Source organism: Hypanus sabinus, chromosome 19 (assembly GCF_030144855.1).
Source record: "Hypanus sabinus isolate sHypSab1 chromosome 19, sHypSab1.hap1, whole genome shotgun sequence".
Lineage (NCBI taxonomy): Eukaryota > Metazoa > Chordata > Chondrichthyes > Myliobatiformes > Dasyatidae > Hypanus > Hypanus sabinus.
This window is the reverse complement of record NC_082724.1, coordinates 15,288,327-15,313,169: the sequence shown is the minus strand read 5'-3', so window position 1 is coordinate 15,313,169 and position 24,843 is coordinate 15,288,327. Positions and strand designations below refer to the sequence as shown.

At 39.4% G+C, this 24,843-nt stretch overlaps 1 protein-coding gene across 1 annotated transcript in view; it reads right to left on the bottom strand.

Annotated features, from left to right (window-relative positions):
• Positions 1–7,423: 7,423 nt before the first annotated feature.
• Positions 7,424–24,843, bottom strand: part of slc6a1b (solute carrier family 6 member 1b) — a 38,485-nt gene continuing 21,065 nt past the window's right edge. The window contains exons 11-14 of the mRNA XM_059944855.1: positions 24,739–24,841; positions 12,047–12,147; positions 10,511–10,678; positions 7,424–7,709 (exon numbers count right to left, since the gene is read on the bottom strand). Of these exons, the coding sequence (XP_059800838.1) occupies positions 7,605–7,709; positions 10,511–10,678; positions 12,047–12,147; positions 24,739–24,841 (477 nt within the window). The 3' untranslated portion in view covers positions 7,424–7,604. The remainder of the gene's footprint in view (positions 7,710–10,510; positions 10,679–12,046; positions 12,148–24,738; positions 24,842–24,843) is intronic.

Sequence of the window (24,843 nt, the reverse complement as noted above, 5' to 3'; positions counted from 1 at the left end):
AGGTTTTAAATGGTGCATTCCGCGTTAATCATACTGCTCCCACACCGACAAGTTTAAAAGATTGTCCCTTGTTTATAGCTGCTGTTTATTATGCCTCCTGCTCCCTTTGCCCTTATTCATTAGTCTTTCAATGTTTCTATTACCCTTGCAGTGTTTCTTTTTCCATCCATACCCTCTCTTCTATTTCGTTTCGATTTACTTTCAGGCTATCCCTAGCTATGTGCTGCAGTCAGTCCGATTTCTAATTTATGTCACGATTGGTCTTACATCTTTGTCCCTGAGACATTTCTGCACCTTATTTTTTGTGTGTGTGTGGGGGGGGGGTTTGTTGCTTGCTTAGATGTTTATTCTCCCTTCCTCATTGCTCATTCAGTGCCGTGCTAATGACAGCTCTTGTCCTCTTTCCATTGCAGATCACTTTCAGGCGAAGGAAACGTTGGCAGCAATTCTGTGCAGCTGCATGCACAGGAAGCAAGGGGCTAGCTGCAGAGATCAATGCCAAACTGCACTCTGATCAAGAATGATTCCAGATTAAGCCAAAGGAAAGAGGAATCAAATGAGGGTGGATCAGAAATCTCTCATACTCCAGGACCTCACATGGCCAAGAGTCAATAGAGTCTCCACGACTCCTCTAAACAACTTTCAATCTCAGAGTTAACACTATATCTCAAAAAATTCAAAGTAAATTTATATTCAAAGTATGGATACATCATTATATACTACACTGAGATTCATTGTCTTGCAGGCATTCACAGTAATATCAATAGAATCAGTTAAAAACTACATACAAAGACTGACACTGACAGCGTCCAGACAAGTTGCATCTCCACCTGTTATTTGAGCTGCTGAGCATTGGAACAGAAGTCTCCACAGAGGACTGTGAATACGGCTGAGAGGATCATAGTGGACTCCCTACCATCTATTGGGGACATTTATCAGGAGCACTGCATACGTAAAACCTTTAGTATTATCCCACCCATCCATCCAGCATCCTCTCTGCCTTTCTAGCATTAGGCAGAGGACTCCGATTCATAAAACTAGAAAGGCCAGGATGGGAAACAGTTTCTTCCCTCAGATCATTAGGCTTCTGAACTCCCTGCCGCATTGCATTCAAACCGTTACTGACTAATCTGTTCTGTGCCTTACAATATTTAAATTATGCACTTTACTTTATTTATGTGTAATTTATCTGTAGATTGCATCCTTACTTTCATAAGTCATACTACAGTGTGTTACAACCTGGTTTGGAGAAACATTGTCTCCTTTGATGGTGTACATGTATACAGTTGAATAACAATAAGCTTGACTTGACTTGATGAACACCACTGTGTAAAAGAAAGCAAGCTGTGCAAATGAAAAAACAAATAATACAAATAATAATAAATAATTAACTAAGTTGTTGAGAATGTGAGTTGTTGAGCCTTGAGAGTGAGGCCATAGGTTACGTTCAGTGAGGTGAGTGAAGTTATCTAATGCCTGTTCAGGAGCATGGTGGACAATTGTTCCAGAACCTGGAGGAGAGGGACCCGAGTCTCCTGAACCTTCTTCTTGATGGCAGTGGTGAGAACAGAGCATGGCCTCAATGAAGATTCTTGAAGATGGATGCTGCTTTCTTGTGGCAGTGGTCCTTGTAGATGTGCTGAATGGTAATGTGATGAACTGGGTTGTATCCATTACTTTATGTAGGCATTTCAGTTCTTGGGTAATGGTGTCTCCATAGCAGGCTGTGATGCAACCAGTCAGGTTACTTTGTTTTGTGAAAGTTTTAGATGAATTTTCATGTCTGGAGATGCAGAGGAGGCTTGACCTAAAAGTAGGGCAGCAGAGATGATTCAGTGGTGAACTATAACTTTAATAACAAGCCACAAGCAACTGCAAAATAAGAGAGAGAAGATACTGAACACCTCAGGCAACAAGGTAACTGGAGGCTAGGAGCAACTGGTTGAGGCTGGCTGGTTTGGTGACTGAACAAGGGCTGTGAATGAGAGCTAGGATTAAATAGGCTGCAGGTGATGTGTTGGACATGAGTGGCAGGTGACTCCTATTAGCTGGGTGGAGACTGGGAGGTGCCTGCCTGTGCAGGCATGACACATCTCGCACAGCAGCATGAGACTGAAGTTTGCAGCTCTAACCTTTGTCAGTTGTGAATTCATTTTCATTATTTCCCTTCAATATTTTCAAGAGTGTGGGAAATATTCTAGCTGTCCCAAGTTGTTGCTGGTGGTGGTGCAGCTCGAAGTGCTGAAAGGTCGGTTCACCTTTTCAATTTAGTTTTCAAGACAAGCGATGCATAACATTTAAAGACAGAGTTTCCAGTAATGCTTCCCTTTGTTTCCCCTCATTCCTGTGCCCCCTGCCCTTCAGGCTCAGGACCTGCCCATCACCTCCCTATGGTGTCCCATCTCCTTCCCTTTATTCCACTGTTTACTGTGTTGTCCTATCGGATTCCACTTTCTTCAGTCTTTTTCCTCTTCCACCTACCATTTCCCAGGTTCTCGCATCATTCCCATTCAATCCCCCTCCCCAGTCACCTACCTACACCTTCTCATCTGGACTCACCTATTACCTGCCAGTGCCTGCTCCTCCCCCTCCTCCTGTCTTCTTATTCTGGCTTCTTATTTCTTTCCAATCCTGGGTCCCGATCAAGGGTCCCAGTCTGAAGTTTCGGCTTTCAGTCCCTTCCGCAGATGCTGCCTGACCTACTGAGGTCCTTCGGCATTTTGTCTGTGTTGGTCAAGGATTCCAGCATCTCTATAATCTCTCGTGTCTCCATTTTAAAGCTAGTTGTTTCCTGGGCAAAGCGTATAGCTCTCGCTGTGGTGCTTCGGGGCTCTTAAGAGAACTCGCCAGTGTTATGTTACTTCTGTTTAAACGTACCATGGGTTAACAGTAAAGAATTAGAGAACTTTTATTTACAGTAATTCAAAAACATGTCTTAACCCAGCCACATGCTGGAACATCCTGGCAATCCCACACATGCTCAGTGCTCTGTCCAATCACGTACTGGCGCATCTTTGCACATGATATCACTGCAGCCATTGGAACACACATCTTTTCTTCTAAGTTATTCTCAATCCGCCATCCTGGTTTGAACAATCATGTTTTATTTTTTTCTCGGTAATCTACTTCTTGTTTTAATGAACCAACAAAGCAGATATCTGCTTTATGTGCTGCTCAATGCTGCTTACCAAAGGTCTAGCATCAAAGTTCAAATTTCAAAGAAAAATTTGTTATCAAAGTGCAGATATGTCCCCTTTTGCAATCCTGAGGTTCATTTTCTTATGGGAATACTCAATAAATCTACAGAATAATAATGATGAAAAAACCACCAAATTAGCACATGCAACCAGAGTTAAGAAGATAACAAATTGTGCAAATGCAAAAAGAAATAATAAACGAACAAACAAATAAATAAATAAGCAATAAAGATCGAGAACATGAGATGAAGAGTGTTTGAAAGTGAGGCCATAGGTTGTGGGAACATTTCAGCAATGGAACAAGCAAAGTTGAATGAAGATATCCTCTTTGGTTCAAGAACTTGATGGTTGAGGGGTAATAACCGGTCCTGAATCTGGTGATGTGAGTCCAGAGGCTCCTGCACCTTCTTCCCGATGGCAGAAAACAAACTCGGCAACCATTCGATAGCATAAAGCGTGACGGCTAACTGGAGGAGGAAGCCCGTACACAGTTGCGTTGTGGAATTTCACACCTGGCATCACTGGTGTCTTTGCATGATCAGCCCAGATGGTAACCTATCATGCCCATACTCCTCAAAGGAGCCACGTACTCTTCATAAGACCATGGGAGTAGGATAAGACACTCAGCGCAATGTGTCTGTTTTGCCATTCGATCATGGCTGATTTATTTTCCCTCTCAATCCCACTCTCCTGCTTATTCTCCATGACTTTTAATGACATTAATAGAGAAATTATCAATCTCTGCTTCAAATATACTTAATAACTTGGCATCCACAGCTGTCTATGGCAATGGATTCCACAGATTCAAAAATCTCTGACTGAAGAAGTTCCTTCTCATCTCTGTTCTAGAGCGATGTTATTCTTTTCTGAGGTTGTGCTTTCATGTGCTAAACTCTCCCTCTGCTGGAAAAATCCTCTCCACGTCCACTGCGTCCAGACCTTTCAATATTCAGTCAATTTCAATGAGATCCCCCCTCATTCTTCCGAACTCCAGTGAACAAAACTCCAGAGCCATCGAACACTTCCCATATGTCAACCCTTTAATTTCTGGGATCATTTTCATGAACCTCCTCTGGGCCCTCTCCAAAGGCAGCACATCCTTTTTTTAGATATGGGGGGGGGGTCAAATTTATTCATAATACTCCAAATTTAGTCCAATCCCAAACCCGATCCTGTCATCACTCTACATCTATGTGTGCTCCATGATTCAGAGGTACAGTAGGTATTTCATAAAGCTTGCTGCAGTAAACCTGCCTAAATTTACTTCCAACTTTCTCTAAGCTTACAGAGTTCAACTGTATCTCCATGTCCAGCGCTATGTTAAGCAAGGTCAGATAATTTGGTACTTACGAAAGTTGAAATATGAGATTTGTATTGTGTTCTGTATTGTCCAGTATTTTTTTTAAGTGAGCAGCAATAAAGGAATAATGATTTAGTTAGAAGGGGAAATCTCCCAGGAATTTGCTTTACATTACCATATAAAATATATATAGCCTGTTATGAAAGATTATACATCTGATAATAAATCATATAAGGGCTACATTCCATGAGATGAGAGTAACTTCATCTGTGAATCTGCTGGAGTCATCTATTGTGTCCGGTGCTCCCGATGCGGCCTCCTCTACATCGGTGAGACCTATATTGGGGAGCACCTCCACTCTCTCTGCCAAAAGTGGAGCTTCCCGGTGGCCCAACATTTTAATTCTGACTTCCGTTCCTGGTCCAACATGTTGTTCAGTGGCCTCCTCCTGTGCCACGAAGAGGTCATCCTAGGGTGGAGGAGCAACAGCTTACATTCTGTCGGAGCAGCCTCCAACCTGCATCAGGAATATCGATTTCTCCTTCCGATAGAAAAAATCCCTCTCCTTCTCCTTTTCTTCAATTCCCCACTCTGGCCTCATCTCACCTGCCTATGATGGCCCCCTGGGTCCCCTCTCTTTTCTCTTTTTCCCACAGTCCACTCTCCCCTCATATCAAGTTCCTTCATCTCCAGCCCTTTATCTTTCCTACCCAACTGGCTTCACCTAGCGCTTTCTAGCTGGTCCTCCTTCTCCCCCTCCCAAAAACCTTTTTATTCTGGCATCTTCCCCCTTCCTTTTCAGTCCCGAAGAAGAGTCTCTGCCTAAAATGTCAACTGGGTTTGTCCATTCCCATTGATGTTCCCTGACCTGCCAAGTTCCTCCAGCATTTTGTGTGTGTTGTTTTGGATTTCCAGCACCTGCAGAATCTCTTGCATTAATGAGGTCCTGATATTTCTCTGTTGTGTTATAAGGAAAAGAAATGCCTAATACATCACATACTGTGCATAATCATGAATCTTGAGCTGAATATCATGGGCTCTGAAAAATATTCTGCCTTCCTATTAAAGTAAGCATCATTTTAACAAAGGCACAGCTTCTTGTATACATGGTGTAAGATAAAGATTTTATTTGCTTTCCAAAAATTTGACAACATATATATGACAATCATGCCCTTTTATCAATAACACCATTTAGAACTGAACTACGCCATGTAATATATACGTTGAAAACTGTACATTTGATCAATTTAACATTTATAAATCTACAAAACAATACTCTTTTTACTAGACTCATTATATATTGAATGTATTTTATACAAATTAAATACATAGCTGATGCTCAAAGAGTAACACCTTAATTATGTTTTTTGTGTTATGAGTTATTGCAGTGTTAAGGTCTATGATGGAAGAATTATTATTTCTGACAAAACTACATTAAATAAGATGTAGACATTTATACTTTTTTTTTACACATTTGCTATACAACAACATTTTGACAGATATAGTTGTAATAGATCTTTTAAAGCAACCAATATTTAATCAATGCACATATACTTTCTATGCCTTTACTTAGAATACATTATACAATATAGTTAAAATTTCTTCCGTGGTTCTGTTTCCCTGTCACAATTGCTTAGCTGCCATAGACACAAGCTGATGTCTGTCTCAAAGTGGAAAACTGTTAGCACTACCTTGATCTGCTGCTACCCAGTGCTATGAGATCAATAATCATTTATCAGCCTCTGGGTTATAAAGTACACTGTTATTCCCAGATCAGAACTGATAAATGCAGCAATGCCATAATATTTTTGCAACTATTTCTAATATAAATGAAATGGAAGGTAATGGTTAGTGAATAAAATGTTTACACAAATATGTAGGTTATATTTAAATTACCAAACTAACCACTATAGTTTGGCCTCTGACCGTAAAGGTTTGGAAGAGTGTACATGATAATCTATTTAGTTGAAGCCACTCAGAGTTAATGAATGAAGTGGTAATATAGTTGTAGATATCTGAGCATACAGGCTGAGAAAAGAATGCTGAACATTTGCCAGTAGTTTAAGAGCAAGAAGCTGGAAAATGGAGGTTACTGATCCACCTTCTAATTCCCTTTTCTCTTCTGAACTTTCATGAGCCGTATCTCATTCTTCCATGTCCACTCACTAACACTCCCTTCCCTATGCATCTTCTCCTCATTCCTAATTTCCTCCAGTCCATCCTCCTCCTTATTCCAGTCTGTACGACTTATGTTGTCAATTATGGATAAATTAGTACTTCTCATTCTCACAAGAGATGGCAAAAGGAACAGAATTAAAGGTGACTATCTTGAACACTAATTTAAATTATAAAACTCTATCAACTATATAAAGAATTTCTTTACTTTGATTCTTTCTCCTAATATCAACAATCTGCTTTCTCTCACAGGATAAAAGTAGCAAATCTCCACATCGGCATTTGACAACGTTGCTCGAGTGAAGCAGAAACTGGAGTGTGTGCCCAGACAAAAGTCTGAAAAGTGGGCCACAGGTACACACAGGATTCCTATCCATTGTCTCATTCATTATGGGAATGGAGAGGTTGCAGGTAAAGTGAAGTAGATTCTGGAAGGTATGACCGGACAATTAAAGAGTAAGTGAGGAAATTCTTTAGTTTTATTGCAAAACCATAATTTTGATTAATGCTCTTAGTGCTATCAACTTGACTAGACTGAATATGTTGATGTGCATACAGTAAGACGGTGATTATAATCACGTCCACATGATCACAAAATCTTAGCCCCATGCAGGACACAAGGAAGCCAAGAGGCCCAACATGCTTGTGCTTGCTCTTCAGAAGAGAAAACCATGAATTAAAAATGCTAACAGTCTGCCTCTGTTGATGGTTTGCCAAAATTACATTGTTATCAAAACCTGGAATGATTTTTTTGAGTTAAGAGTTTTACTTGATGTCCAACAACAAAGGTTTATAGCCTTTACTTTTAACTATTGGTCATATTTGTGATAGGAGGTAGGTGCACAATAATGTAACTACAGTCCTTGGTCTCGATCAACCATTGTAAGATTTATATTCTGGGCAGTGTTAGTATCGTACACTTAATAAATAATCTACATATATGCTTCATCACTTGGGGTATTGCCATGCTCTGGTTGTTCAGGGCCATTCTCCCGACATTTCGTGTCCTCAGTTGGTTGAGTCATAAGTCGAAGGCGCTACAAGCATAAGAACAAAAACAGCTTTAAATGCTTGGAATATTGATAACAATGGCCAGGCAGAAGATGCCAAGAACTAATCTCAAAACAATATTAACAGTTCTGCTTAATGACACGAGCACGGCCAATTCATTGCCACAGGCCACAAGTCAGTGGGTATATTTAAAGCAGAGGTTGACAGAGTCTTATAAGCCAGAGCATGAAGGGATGTGGGGAGAAGGCAGGAGATTGGGTATTTGAGGGAAAATGGATCAGCGATGGTGAAATGGTGGGGCCGACATGATGGGCCAAATGGCCCAATTCTGCTCCTATATTCTTATGGTCTTATGGCCTAATTATATTATGCCTGGAGAAGGTGAGATTGGTGTGTTCATCAAATATACAGTGGAATCTCAAGACCATAGTTTTCACAACTGGAATTCATCTTGTGAGTTGGAAAAGATATGAGAAAGAAACCTCAATTAACACAGCTTAATGTCTGACATCGAAGGATTATTATATAAGAACATACATAATATTTCCAGAAAGATCTTCATCCATTTTCCATTTACCTTGACACCTTTCAAATTATTGTTGGAGGTTTCAATTAGGCTTGTTTAGAGAAATCTCTGCCCAATTATCATCAAAGTATATCCTGCAGCACCAGGGGTCCCAAAGCATTAGACCGCAGCTATACTGTAATTATAAATGCCTTCTGTTCCATGCCTAGGCCACATTTTGGGAAATCTGATCACTTGGCTGTCTGTTTGCTATCTGCATGCAGGCAGAGGCTGAAGAGCAGGGCTCCAGAGATAAGGACAGCAAAAGAGGCAGAGGAGCAAATGCATAATTGCTTTGAGTTGGTGGACTGAGCTGTGTTCAAGAACTCAGAGGAGCTGAATGAATACACCATAGTTGTCACAGACTTTATAAAAATAGTCATGGTTCAGTGTGTCCCACAAAATCATTCAGAATCTTCCCTAACCAGAAACCCTGGATCAACCATGAGATCCACAATCTGCTGAGGGCCAGACCCGTCACTTCCAGGTCTGACAACCTAGTAGGATACAAGGTACAATCTGCAGAAAGCCATCTCACATGTGAAGTGGCAATTCTGGATCAAACCTGAATCACTGAAGGATGCTCAACAGCTTTGACAGCGTTTGAATGCTATCACCTCTCATAAAGTGAAACCAAGTGCCCATAAGGCTTTGCTCTCAGATGGGCTCAATGCCTTCTTTGCTCTCTTTGACTATCAGAACTTCATGAACTCTCAGAGCTCCTGATGACCCCATGATTTCAGTCTCTGAGCATCCTTCTAGAGGGTGAAACCACGGAAAGGATCTGGCCCAGATGGAGTACCTGACTGAGTACTAAAGAACTGTGCTGACAAACTGGCTGGAGTATTCACAGATATCTTTAACCTCACACTTCAGCAGTCTGAAGTAACTACCAGTTTTAAGCAGGTTCCATTTATATCGGTGCTTAAGAAGACATGGCAAGCTGCCTCAATGACTATGGTCCAGTAGCAGTTACATCCAGTGAGATGAAGTGCTTTGAGTGGTTGGTGGGAGGAACTAAACATGGTTTTAGCAGACCTGGGTGACTTCTTTGAATTCATCTGTGAAACAAATTAGATTTCTGTCCTCATAACTTTTTTTCCCTTTTCAAGTTGGCAAGGATCCTGTTGGAGTCCATGATCTACAGCTGTGCTCAAACTGTGTTCTTCACGGACAATGGATTCTTGCTCTTTGGAAGTCGGCAAGTGGCCTGCACTTCAGTATCTCCAGGAATGGCTTGGAAGATGTGCCCCTACGGTGCACGGCCCTGCCTCAGTGATGTCACCGAATGAAGCATCGCGGGAAATCAAAACATCGAGACTGAGGATGCAGCTGTTGGAAGCCCCTGCACTCGTATGATTGCTTTCTCTTTGTCTCGATGGAGAGAGAGGGTTTGCTGATGCTTGAGTCAGTGCAACTCGAAACGAGCAACACAACGGACTGTAACATCGAAACAGCGAGCTGTTAGCCTTCTCTCTCGCTGTGGCAGGAGCGATATCTCTCTCCCCTTGTTAGTGAGAGAGAGAGAGAGAGAGAGAGCTTGTTGCAATGTCGAGGCGTTGGAAATAACAGTATTTTGCCACTTGTGTATGGGGGGGAAGGGGCTTTGGGGTTCAAATGTTTTCTATCATTCACTCTTTGGGATTTTCTTTCTCTCTGTTTTGTGGATGTCTGCGAAGAGTAAGGATTTCAAGTTGTATGCTGTATACTTTCTCTGACATTAAATTGAAACATCAAACCATTGAACATTGAAGCATATGAATTCCTGCCTGAGAAGCGACTTGATTCCACTCTAACTTTCCTACCTTCACAGCAGATCTACAGCAGATGCCATTTCATTGGCTCCACACTCAACCTTGGAACATCTGGACAGTGAAGGTACATAAATTAGGGTGCTCTTCATCAACTCTAACTCAGCATTCAATACTATCATCCCCTCAAAACAAATCAATAAGCTTCAAGACCTTGGCCTCAATACCTTCTTGTGCAATTGGATCCTCAATTTCTTTACTTGTGGACTCCAGTCAGTTCGGATAGACAACAACATCTCCTCCACAGTCACTGTCAACACAGGAGCACCCCAAGACTGTGTGTTTAGCCCCCTGCTCTCCGCACTTTATACTTATGAATGTAAAGCTGAGCACAGCTCCAATGCCACATTTAAGTTTGTGGATAATACCACTGGTGTTGGCCGAATCAAAGGTGGTCAGAAGGCAGCCATATAAAATTGTTAAATAAAACATTTCAAGTGTTCACATGTACCTGTTTCAAAGAGCCCTTTGAAGTGAGAAACATATAACCCATGTAGCCAGGAATCAGCATCATGGACGACAGAGCCATGAACCAGCCCACACCTTGGCCCCACTTGGGGAAAACGTAACTCCCCATTGTGAGTGGTTTCATTTGAACTGCACTGAAGAGAAACACACCCTGAAGACAGAAAAAACAAATGACTTCATTTGTTATTTTATTTAACAGACTTTTCGAAACCTATTTTCAAATCAGTGAATTACTTCAAGCATAGTTATTGGTGAAATATTAAAAACTATATAAGAAGGATTAAGAAAATCTGAGACACCAAAATGAGATGAATAGAGAGTTGATCTGATTTAGACCATCATAGAGAATAGGAACAGCCCCTTGAGCCCACAGGATCTGCACCATACACGATCTTGGATTAAACTACCTGAACAGAATCCATATTGATGTATATTCATAAATCTGTCTCTTAAACACCACTATAATTTTAGAAGGATGAGAGGGGATCTGATTGAAACATTTAAGATTATTAAGGGATTGGATATGCTAGAGGCAGGAAACATGTTCCCGATGTTGGGGGAGTCCAGAACCAGAAGCCACAGTTTAAGAATAAGGGGTAGGCCATTAGAACAGAGTTGAGGAAAAACTTTTTCACCTAGAGAGTTGTGGATCTATGGAATGCTCTGCCTCAGAAGGCAGTGGAGGCCAATTCTCTGGATGCTTTCAAGAAAGAGTTAGATAGAGTTCTTAAAGATAGCGAAGTCAAGGGATATGAGGAGAAGGCAGGAACAGGGTACTGATGGTGGATGATCAGCCATGATCACATTGAATGGCGGTGCTGGCTCGAAGGGCTGAATGGCCTATTCCCGCACCTATTGTCTATTGTCTATAATATCTACTTCCAGCACAACTTACACCCTTTCTGGACATCTACCATCTCCATTGAAGTAAAATTGCTGTGAACATCTCCTCTCAACTTTCTGTCCTCACTTTATTTTTCAACCCTGGGAAAAAAGGTACTGAATGGCTATCCTACCAATTGGATGATGGAGTGGAGAGACGTCTCTACCGAAGTGCTCCTTCTCTCTGCTCGCCTGCAAATCACCCTTGGGCAAGGTGTAGCACCTGCTTACCACACCTCTATCAATCAGGGTCACATGAAGCCTTGGGAGCAGGTGGTGGATGGTCATTTGAGTAGAAGGTGCATATCCCAAGTCATGGTTATGTGACCACAGATGCTGGGCAGACAACCTCTGCAGAGTACTGATAATGGCTGGAGTCACCCATTTTGTAAAGACACTGCCCTGAAGAAGACAATTCTTCCGTAGAATAATTTGCCAAGAACAATCATAGTCAAAGGCCACGATTGCCCACATTATGCGGCGCATAATGATGACAATGATGATCATGACCTTATCAATCACTCTCATAAGATTATAAGCATCTCTCAGGTAATTTCAATGAGGAAATTTGTGCTAACATTTTTTAGCTTTTGACATTAAATAATGAAATATTGTGTGCAAAGACTCTCTTTCTTACCCCCACGACAATTGGAGTGAAGAAAGACCAGCAAAGTTTCCACCATAGGCAAGGTTTATGGCCAACCATCTCTTCAATGTTACCAAAGAATCTGTTCACACCTGAAGAAAGGGAAAATTAGTCTTATTCAAGCAATTATAATATGAACCATAATTCTGGGCATGTATACATAATAACATCAAGTATTAATTAACTAACCATTGAATCATATTATTTAAAATTATTAGTTAAATCAACGTAACAAAGAAAGGACTAGGTTTTAAGTATGGAATGTAGAACATAATACTTAATTAAAGCCTTGCAAATGCAAAATATTCTGCAACTACAAGTGATAATTTTTGTGTTTCTGTCTCCCCAACTCTGTTGGTGTTTGATGTGATCTGAAAATGTTTGCTATACAGATCAACAGATATATTCTTAATGTATTCATGGAGTTGTTGCATTAATACTGAATAGGCTGGAGTTGCTGTTAGATCCAAGGATAGAATCTGTGAATTGGCCTGACGGTCAGAGATAACGTGTTCATTTTGGATTTTGTTTGTTGTTCGTCTGCTCAATACATTTACAATGGATTAATTTTCTGTCATTAATTTTCCCTAAATAGAGCTCTATTGAATGGTATATTTTGTGTCAGTGAATATATTTCTCAGTTGCAAGTAGAAAATGCATGGTTCACACTTACAACTGTGACCTTGAACAGATTTTACTTATCGTCTTATTGATAGAGTTTTTCTAGTCACTGCACTGGTATTGCTCAGTAATTACTTTCAGTCCTGTTCCAGGTAGATAGAAGCAGCTTCACAGTGACAGACCCACAAATTCACTTGGATCTATATCAACCTTCCATTAGTTGTGACTGGACTATGGCACATCAATCAATCAATCAATTTATTTTTGTTGTATCTTCGAGCTTTGTGCAACAGATCAAAGAGAAAACGTATCCATATCCATTTCATATTTCACTAAGACAAATAAGTGAAAATGACTTTTCCTCCTCTCTTCTTGGAATCTTACTATTGTGTACTGGTGAAAATGACCCTTACTGAAAATTTTTAAGTAGGCAACATAAAGGGAGATTATTGGATAATCTAACATTACTCTTTTTTTTAATCATGTTTGCGTGATAATTTTGGATACTCTTCTGGAAAAAAACAGCATATCAGCAGAATCTTTTGCAATGAACTGAGTAACAGGAATATTACATACATTTAACATGCAGGGATTTTGATATCATGTTGAAATATTTGGGTTGTAGAAAATAATTGGAGTTGAATACTGGGAGTGTCTTTGTAAAATGAAATATATCACAAAGTATGAACGTGCTAAAGTAGCAAGTAAGATTTTCATCAGAGCTGTGGTCAAAACACTCAGAGGCTATTTCATTAGGTACACCTGCACTCCAGCTCATTAATGCAAATATCTAATCAGCCAATCATGTAGCAGCAGCTCAATGCATAAAAGCACGCAGACTTGGTCAAGAGGTTCAGTTGTTGTTCAAACCAAACATCAGAATGAGGAAGAAATGTGCTCTAAGTGGCTTTGACTGTTGAATGATAGCTGGTACCAGATGGGGTGGCTTGCGTATTTCAGAAACTGCTGAACTCTTGAGGTTTTCATGCACACTCATCTCTAGAGTTTACAGAGAATGGGGTGAGAAATGAAACAAAAACACCCAGTGAGCAGCAGTTCTGTGGGAGAAAACAGCTTATTAATGAGAGAGGTCAGTGGAGAACGGCCAGACTGGTTCAAGCTGACAGAAAGGCGACAATAACTCAAATAACCATGTGCTACAGAAGAGCATCTCTGAGTGCACAACATGTTGAACCTTGAAGTGTTACTGCTCCAGAAGACCATGGAGAAGACTCAATGCCCACTTAATTAAGTACAGGATGTACCAAATAAACTAGCTACTGAGTGTCCAATCAATTGATTCCTTGTTATTAATTTAATGATTCTTCGAGTTTAAATGAATGAAAAATAATTTCTCTAGACACTGCTAGATGTACGTAACTCCAGAGAGCTATCAGAGCTTCTTATTTACTGTTCCAGCAGCTGTGAATTTGCTTCATTGTCATTCCTAAGGATATTGGCAGTCTCTTCATCAGTACTGATTTTCAATTTGTCCATTTTGACATTTTTAGTTTCAGGCTCAGTAAATCTTCTTCGTTTGAAGTTGCCATTTGCCTTTCTTTTGTCAATTTTCTGGCTAATTATTGCCTCTTCCCCGACTTGTATTCCCAGCAAAAATTTTTCTTTCTTCCAATCTTCTTCCTTTGAATTCAATTATTCATGAAAGCAAATCTATCCTGTCATCATCTGGTGAATATATTGTTCTTTTTTAAAAATTCTTCAAATGCTTTTTGTTCAGTTGCAATTTCCATATTTATTGATTCTTTCTGTCAACTGTTCTGTTCTCTTCCAGATAAACACTAACCTTTCATATAGAACTACAAACAATTGATTGGAAACTTTACACTGTTCCTATTAGAAGTACCATACACTGCTTTATCCTGGACTGAACACTGTGACGTTTGACAGCTCTGATATGAAAGCTCAGTAGTTGTGTTAGGAGAGTTGATCAGTAATAGATGGAGGATGATGGATTAGTTCAGTTTGTCAAGTTAAAGAGCAAGAATTGTTGATAGATTTCTTTTGGGGGTGCTTCCTCCTTTTGTCCTGACTTGGGCACGGACAAGAATGCTTATGGAAACTTACGTCTCATGAAAAATAAATGCATTATTTATTTATTGAGATACAGTGAGGAATAGACCCTCCGGTCTTTCCAGCCCCATTGCCCAGAAATTCCCCAATTTAACCCTAGCCTAATCACAGGACAATTTACAATGACCAATTAATCTACCAATCGGTGCGTCTTTGGACAGGGGGCGGAAACCGTAGCACCCGGAGGAAATCCACATGGTCATGGCGAGGACGTACAAACTCCTTACGGGCAGTGGCGGGAATTGAACTCAGGTCACAGGTAATGTAAAGTGTGGTGCTAACCACTATCCTACCATGCCATCCCTCTAGATGAACAATAAGGGCTGACATAGCATAGAGAGAAAAATCTTCTAAGCTTACCGCAAACCTAAAACAGAGCATAAATATTGTTCCAGAAGGTAGGACAGTTGCATGTATCATGGTGTAGTGGACATTACTGAAATACTTCAAAAATAATTGTAATAGATCTCCTCATTTACAGTATAAAATAATGGAAGTTATATTAGACAGCAAAATAACTAATATTTTGCCAGTATATTTAATCCAAATGTTAAATGGTATTTTCTAGGAATATTAGCCTTGAGTTATATTACTATGTTATTAGTTACACAGTGTGATATCCAGTTAGCCACAGCAGAATTGCAGTGTCTCTGGGCATACTGAGATCAGTAACCACGGATAACTACATATTAAATTGATTTTATACTTAACAATATACATGGTGAATTCCAGCTTCCATTATTTTATTGGAAGTGACAACCTTCTTAATGTAAACATGTTGATAATAATAGGTTGTTCAAGCCCTGAATTCGGTGCCATATTAATGCTGGTCTATATTTTATTTCCAATGAGTTTGTTGTACTTTTCCTGATACTTTTGCTCAATAGAAATCAATCAAATGTAATCTTAAGCATTCCCAATTTGTGGGAAAAATTGCCATCAGTATTTCTCCAAAATGTTCTCTCGTTTCAATATTATACCACCGTCTTCTTCATTTGCCAGTTAAATGATTTATTTTGCAATTATCATAGACACTAAATCATTTAAAATACTTAGATTGGATCAACTTCGATCTTGGTAAACTTCAGGAAATGTAGAGTAACACATGCAAACTCCTGGAGGGACTCAGTAAGTCAGACAGCATCTATAGAGGGATAAACTTGACCAAGAGCCTCAACCCAAAACTTCCACTGTTTATTACCCTCCATAGGTGCTGCCTGACTTTCCAAGTTCCTCCAGCACTTTGGATGTGTTGCACAAGATTTCCAACATTTGCAGAATCTCTTGTGTTTACGGAAACATAAACAGTTTCCTCCTTATTGAATTTTTTAAACCTGTTTTCACACCGGTGTAGAAATGCAAAATACAACAAATGCTGGAAATCTCAATCAAAATCATTAATGTACCAGAAATACTCAGCAGGCCTGTCAGCATTTGTAGAAAAAGGAACACGTCGACAACCTTTCATCAGAACTGTTTGAGAAAAGGCAAGTTTTAAAGTGCATTTTCTCTTTCATCTTGAAATGTAATATTCTTCTCCAAATATTTGGTTCCAAATCTGAGTGCAAAATTCCAGATTGAATCTGGTTCTTCTTCATATATCCAGCATCTCCTGCACAGTTTTAGTTCACAAACACTTCGAAATAAAGGCAAACACAGCAAAGAAGTGTCTCAGCCCGAAACGTCGACTGTTTACTCTTTTCCATAGATGCTGCCTGGCCTGCTGAGTTCCTCCAGCATTTTGTGTGTGTTGCTTTGGATTTCCAGTATCTGCAGATTTTCTCATGTTTGTGACAGCTGTGTTTTTGGTGCCTTTTTGATTACTGTTTACAACTGTTAACAAATTGTGAAAAAGACCACTTTAATTCCTATGTTCACTTACAGCTGCTGGGCTTCCACAATCAAGAAAACATTCCATTTTTCTTTCCTAGGTCTAAATTACATGATGTTGCAATAACTTCGGTTGTCATTGCTTTGCAAACTCACTTTATCCCTCCTCATTGCTGTATAATTCCCTTCTCATTTTCACACACCTGGTATCCCACAAGGAATTTCAAGATCATCATAATGAAAAAATGGCTGCAAGGCTACAAATTCCCCAAGGAAGGTAATGATTACACAGCAGGTAGTTCCAGATTACTCTGACATCATTGTAACCCCAGCTCAGTGTGAGATTACACTCAGATTACACCAGAGTCAATATAAAGAGGCTTTGCTTCATACTGATGACGCAATGTGTCACCTTGGCCTTCACTCTGGATTCACACTGCTGCTAGAAACTGGATTTATGAAGTTTGTAAAGAAACAAAGAATGGTAAAGTCACTCCGGCACATTTTTTTGATCGAGATTTCACAGCAGTTCCTTGTACACGCTCAAATGTGAGACTGACCCCTGGATGATTTCAACACTTCGAGATTGATGAACTTCCAAAACCTCACCTCTCTGAATAGCAGCTGCGGAGATGCATCTCTACCAACGGAGAAGGAAAATACCGCTTCCCTCGGCTAGTCTGCAGGTTATCCTTGGGCAAGCTGTAGCACATGCTTAGCCCCCCGCTCAGGGCTATGTGAAGCCATGGGAGTAGGTGGTGGATGGTTGTGTGAGCAGCTGATGTCACAAGTCTTGGTAAAGAGTCCACTGACCCCAGTCAGACATCTCTGAAGAGTATTAGTAATACTTTTTTTGTAGAAAAATTTGCCAAGAACAACCATGGTCATGGACAGACCATGATCACCCATGTCATACAACACGGCACATAATGATCGAGCTACATCTTATAACATGATCAAAGCAGAAATTTGAAATATGTAAAAAATGTAGCAAGCTTCTACACGCAGAATTGAAATGGTTATATGTTTTGTTGGGATACAGCACCTAATAGGCCCTTTTGGTTCTTTGAGCCACCCTGCCCAGCAATCCCCTGATTTAATCCTAGCCTAACCTCTGGATAATTTACAATGACCAATTAATCTACCAACCAGTACATCTTTGGACAGTAGGAGGAAACTGGAGCACCTGGAGGAAATGCATGTGGTATTGAGGAGAATGTACAAACTCCTTACAGGCAGCATTGCAGTATATACATTTGGTTTTAGATCAGTCTAGAGCTTTTTTTAAAAAAAAAAATAAATCTTGTCTATTGCATAAGGTCTTTGTCAAAGATTTATAGGAAGATGCTTTACTTTTGTATTCTTTCAATGAGATGGATCATCAGTTTGCTATAGTGGGTGACATTGATTTACATCTCAACCAATTTTAACTAATAGAAGTATGTCTAAACCAGGTTGCTGTGCACCCACTCCCTGACCTCTAATCAACAAAAATCTGGTTATGTTGTAAGAAGTCTTAGTTTAAAATGAGATTTTGTATGTAGATGTTTTGCTTCGGCCAGCATATTGCCTTGCTTTGCGGCTGCTCAGAGAGATTGATGGAATCTAATAGGCAGAGATAGATTTGTTGAATTCTGCGTTACACTTGGCTTTCTTAAGATGAGGAAATATCATTCACACTGAGATGTTGAGATATTATGCTTATGAATCTTTCTCATGTATCTTCACAGTAATATCTCCATGTATTAATTTTTTAGCCATGCTCAGCCCATTTATTTGTTTCCCAAAAACACAAATCTTCCCAAGCACATTGCAAGTGCATTTCCACTTGCTTAGCTTGTATTATTCAATTCTTCACACTATGATGCAGATTTCCCCTTTGGGAATTTTGCAATCCTCTATGAAGTTACACAAGGGGCCATTGGTTCAGGATTGGAACCTTAATTTCCAGCCTCTGTGAAGCCAGCTTTAGTTTTTGTTTGGTGAAGTTTGATATCATAGAGGCTGCAACAACTTTGTCAAAGTTGTCAAAGCTCAAGATTTTGAAGTCAATCAGTAGCCAATATTTGTTGCGTTTGTAAGATCCCATGGATTTTATGTCAAACAGCTTCACATAGGTTTCCCTCTGCATGTTTCATAAGTAAGAAGAGAATTACACAATTTCAATTTGATTGATTGATTGATTGATTAGGTAGCCAGAATCTTTGGAAATCATTGGACTGATGAATAAATGGTTCCTTAAGGCTGTTACAGCCAGGGGTGTTAATGGGGATGAGCTTCCACTACCTATTAAATGCTCCCAATGGCATGTGTCACAAATAGTCTCTGAAAATCAAATCCAGCTCCTGGCCCTTATGTGTGCCTTAGGCTCTAAGCCCAGTAGAACCAATTCTACTGACTGGATAAAGGACAAAGGCGGGTTACTGGTTCATCAGTTGTGGCTGGCAGCTCATCCAGGAGAATGAAAACTCTGATCTCAAACTTCCACTGCCTTTTGGCTATCCCCACTCATGGGGAGTAAATCCTGAAGGAAAATCCTGAGCTGGAGTCCCTAAGGTAGTCCTATGTTGAGTTCAACACTGACTGGCAACTCCTGCGACATCACTGGTACCAAACTGTGTTAGTTTCTGCCATTCCTTTGGATTCACCAGCTGCACAGAGAAGGGGAGTCTGTTGCGTGGGCAACAGCTTTCTTTCCATACTGTATTGCCCAGGCTTATGTACTGGCTCGTGTATCACGTAGACAGCTGGACCAACCAAAAAATTGATACATTAATTTTCCCCATTCCCCATTCATTGTCAGCACATTCTCCTTTGGATATCATCAACCTTTGTAAAAGATTCAACTATAGCATCAATATTACTTGATTAGCATCACTTGACAGAATCCTGAGATCCGTACTGTTCTATGTCACTTTGGGTTCAATGTGCTAACCTGTGTAGTAATGTATCACACTGCAAATTATTTATCTTGTTGGTCTTCTTAAAGTTATCTTCATTGACATCTGCTTTCTGTTAAGTATAACCAGGTTTTTGATACCCTATCACGTAACCTTAACATTTTTTTGGACAGTGCCATGAATTGTATTGACTTCATCAACGTATAGTGGATATTATCTGGCTTCATGCTGAATTTCTCTGATCAATATATATCCTCTATCCATAAGTTACAGTTTCTAACAATTTTTTGACATTGTTGTCATTGCTTATTAGTGGTAAGTCATTTCATTTAGATACACACCTTATCAAATGAAAACATGATTGAATCCACTCAGCTTGAGAAATCTATCAGGTTACAGCTGATAGTAATCTGGTAATTTGCAATAATGGCTTGTTATATTTACATTGCCTGCCACTGTAAAACCCAAGAATCATACACATGAAGGAGTCCTTCCCACTTTCTACACTGCTCTTCTTGAATTTCATTTGACAGAGGTATACAAAATTAGGAGGGGTAAATGCAAGCAGACTTTTTTTTCATTGAAGTTGGGTGGGACTACAACCTGAGGTCAAGGGTTAAGGGTGAAAGGTGAAAAGTTTAAGTGAAACATGAGGGTAAACTTCTTCACTCAGAGGGTTGTGAGAGCGTGGAAAGAGTGGTATATGCGAGCTCGATTTCAACATTTAAGATGCTTAGATAGGTACATAGATGGTAGGGCTGTAGTCCCCATGCAGGTCAGTGGGTGTAGGCAGCTTAAATGGTTTGGCATAGACCCCTTGGGCCAAAGGGCCTGTTTCTGTGCTGTGCTTCTCTATGACTCCCTGAATCTAATGCGTCAAAATTTCACTTAATACTTGGAACAATACTTCTCCTGAAATATTTAAATTTAGATTTTCATGCGATACAGGGAGGGAGGGGGTTATATTTGGAGGTTAGGCTATGTTTTAATTGGATCACATAATTGTTTCAGCTCCTGGAGCACTTGGATGGCAGGAAATAAAGAGATTACTAACATGCTTCATCCACATGCTAGTTGCACAAAGCCAAGTCAATACTGTTGCAGGAAACGTTTGCTCCTCAGTTTTAAACTGGAGTATAGCCATTCTCCAGAAATAACATCAAAGGGCTTAAGAGTAAATACCTCACATAAAGGGTTCAAGAGTAAGTACCTCACATATTACATATACTTATTTATGAGATAATGTAGTCAATCTATTGCTGACAATATTAACTAGGGACAATGCATAGAAATTTGGACTGGAATTGTAGGATTAAGCCTCGATGGCAAGAGTTAGTTTTGCTTGCAAGTGTATTATTGCTACAAAATGGTAATCAAAAATAGTTTTCCTCAACTTTTGTATCTTTTGCCCTTTCACAAACCTGGTTTTTGTGTGGTATTGCAAGCAGAGAGTTAGAGGCTAGTCTGTGATTTGATCCAATACCCACTATGCTGTTTGGAATTGGTTTGGAGAAGTGTAACATGGTCTGTGTTTCCATCTTTTATTTTCTCTTCAGAGGAATTTCCTGTCTGTTCTTAACTGACAAGCCAAAGGGGTTTGCTCCAGATTTCCCTTTTATCACACTCAATATTAATTTCTCCCTTTCTTTCCTTCCAATATGACCATTACTTTTCCATTTTGTGATTTAAAGCCTGAATTCAACTTTTGAAATAAATAAAGTCAGGTGGTTGTGTAACCCAATTTTAATTATTTATTTGGCAAGACAATACTCCAGAGTGGTCCCTCGCTAGCGCCCTCTACTGTCATTGGGAGGGATGTCCAGGAGACTTTGGTCCCAGGTTCAGGAACAGTTATTACCCTTCAACCAGACACCTGAACCAACATGCATCTCAATGCTGAACTCATTCAACAACTTTTGGACTCTCATGGACTCTACAAATCAATGTTCTGAGTATTATCTATCTATCTATTATTTATTTTTGTATTTGCAGTTAGTCTTCTTTTGTACATTGTTTTTGTCAGTCTTTTTTGTATGTAGTTTTTCATTGATTGCATTGCATTTCTTTGTTCTACTGTGAATGCCTGAAAGAAAATGAATCAAAGTTCAAGGTACATTTATTATCAAAGTATGTATGCAGTATCCGAATCTAAGATTCGTCTAAGGGCAGTATATGGTAACATATAAGTACTGTGATAATAAATTTACTTTGAATTTACTTTCTGTCCATTCTTCTCTCCCTCCCAATCTTTCTTTTAATTTGGAATCCAGGTAACTATCTCTGGCAATGGCTATTCAACAATTGCTTTGACAGTCAGAACTGTAGCAATTTTCCGATTGCTGGGGTTGAAAGCTTTTGAGTGAAATGATATTGCTCATCTCCTTCGACTCCAGTTGAGTTACAGTACAAGCATGGGGAATAGACATCACAGGAAGTCGCAGGCTTTGTGAGAGCTGACAATTGAATGGTGTTGAAGGTGGAGAAGGAAACGTTACAGATACTTGTTAGTATTCCTATGTTTAAATCTTTATGTTGTGGATATGCTTTTGGGATGGGGGATAAAATCAGCATATGAAGTTGGTCCTTTGCTTTGTGTATTGATAATAAGTGAAATTGATGTTTAGTTCTCCTTTTTTAGCACCATAAATTTAATCTAATTATAATTTTTGAATATGTTGAGTCTGATTTGCATTTTGACATACAATTTTAAAATTCTTAATATCGGCAAATATTTTCAGAAATATAGTCAATAATCATTTGCCATCATTTTGGAATTCCCATTGAGAGATTCCCAATTTTCAAAGCATTCATGGATGAATATTATCATTAGATAAGAAACATTGTTCGATCTGTCCTTTTTCCGCTGTGAATTCAGCATCAAGGCAGATTTTCCCTCAGCTGAATGATTGATGTTGTGGTACTCTGAACAGAAGGTAACAGGCAAGTAGCTTCAATGAATGTTACTTCCCATTTTGTATAGGAACTGCAGCAAATAGAAGTGTTGTCATTTATTGTTATGGTGCATGTCGCCAACTAACTTGTGAAATAAATTAGTTTATTGATTGAGGTACAGCCTGGATCAGCCCTCCCACCCTTCGAGCCACACCGCTTGGCAATCCTCGATTTAATCTTAGCCTAACCAGGAGACAATTTACAACTGTACAGCCAACTGGTTTGTCTTTGGACTGTAGGAGGGAGCCTACGCAGTCACGGGGAGAATGTACAAATTCCTTACAGGCAGCTCTTAACTGTGGCTCAGCTGTCAAAACATTAAAGGCTGGATCACAGCCAATTACACAATGTTCTGATCAGTTAAGATAATCACTCCTCCCCACAGTGCAGGTTCATCCCTTCCCAGAAACAGGACAGGAGATGTCTGACTGAGGTTCATGAGAAAATGAGTGCAGAATGAATTATATTTTTAAAAAAATCAATACAATGGTCACATTTCAATCTTTCACTGTGACTGTGCATGTGATCTCCAAGGATAAAACATTGTTAAATCACTGCTGGAACAAAGTCTGAAATGCTGGTTACTTTAAGAAAAACGCCATTTAAAAGGATGGTAAGATGTAAGGTGGAAACCAAGGGTACAACCATTAAAACTTAATGACAAACTCTGTATCTTCCATAGTTCTGTAGTTTGACCTCATTAATTTTAGCGCTGACCAGATACAATCTTTCTGAATTGCTTATTACAATATCCTACCTACAGTAATGTGATAATGAGGAAATTATCTGTTATCCTGTGGCCTGTCTATATTCTAACTTAATCTAATCTTTTGATTTGACAAATTTATGTGTCAACCCTCTTTAATAAATCCAACTGAGAAAAGGATAACTCGTGACCCAACATTGGTGCCTTTAATAATGATAGTCTGATATGGTTAGGTCTGGGCAAAATGATGATTCTGAGCCAGCAATTAAACCAACAGCTGCCCATTTTCAGTGATACTCCAAAAGGAAGTGATGATTGCTGTGTTGGGTGCCCTTAACAAACAAGCATTGGTGTTAATCATGTACTTTGCCCTCCATGTTGATCAAGGCAGCATCCATCATTGAATATCCCCATCACCCAGGACATATCCCCTTCTCATTACTATCATCAGGGAGGAGGTACAGGAGTCTGAAGACCCACGCTCAATCTTTTAGGAGCAGCTTCTTCCCCACCACCATCAGATTTCTGAACAGTCCATGATCCCATGGACACAACATCACTATTTGCACCATATATTTTTAATAGCATTTCTTATTGTAACATATAGTATAGTTTATGTATTGTACTGTACTGCTGCTGCAAAACAACAAAACTCTTGACATATTTCAGGGATAATAAACTTGATTTTGATTCCTCATTCTTAGTGTAAATCAGCTGCTTGTGTAGTTGTAAAGAAACAGTGAACTGGCTCTATCTGGTCTATAGTTGTATTGTGATGGGAGGGAACACCAGCCCACTTATTCTGCTTTGACAATGCTGTGTGTTATGTTCATTGTTCCTTATTCTGTATCTGAGAAGTGTTCCAAAAAAAGGATATGTCAACATAATTGCTACTCAACTAAAGTGTAACATGGTCTGCAATTTTGCCTTTACACGGAACAATCTTCATATCAGCCAACCAACACACACTAAACAGCAAATACATAAGAAATGCATTCTGATTTTGATCTAAAAATATGAGTTTTGCATAAACATCTGGCTTAACTGTTAAAAGGTTTGAATAAATTGCTTCTAATAGATTAGGTAACGACAAGCAGTGATAACTTATTTAGTACAACTTCTATGTAATCACAGATATAAATGTTTGCTGGAAAATTGCAAAGAATATATTCTGATGTTAAACCTAGACGTTATATTTGTAAATATTCTCTCCTTATCGGATGACATGGGATCCTACAACCTGAAATATCTGGTGTTTAATTGAATCTAATTTCCATTTCTGAAGTAAAGCCAGTTGCCTGGGCAAACGTTGATTCTAAAAGGTTCTACTGATGCTTTGCAGAATATATGTGAGTAAAGCCATCAGTGATATGACCTGATATCGAACTATTGTGTAAAACTGATGTTTTTTTCTCTCTTTAATTTACGGAGTTGAGCTACTTGGCAAGACAAAATACTGTGGCTTTGCAATGGATATGTTTAAAGAAAAGGACATTAGTGCCTGTTCTATAGGCTCAAAACACTTTTAGCAGAGAAGTTTCATGGCATAAAATCAACAAAAGATTTACTGTTATAATTCTTACCATAGCACCAAGATATTGAGACGGTCTCAAAGAAAACAAGAAAGAGCAAAGACATTCCACTAGCAGAGTAGTAGTCAAAAAGCTTAAAGACATACAGACCACCCT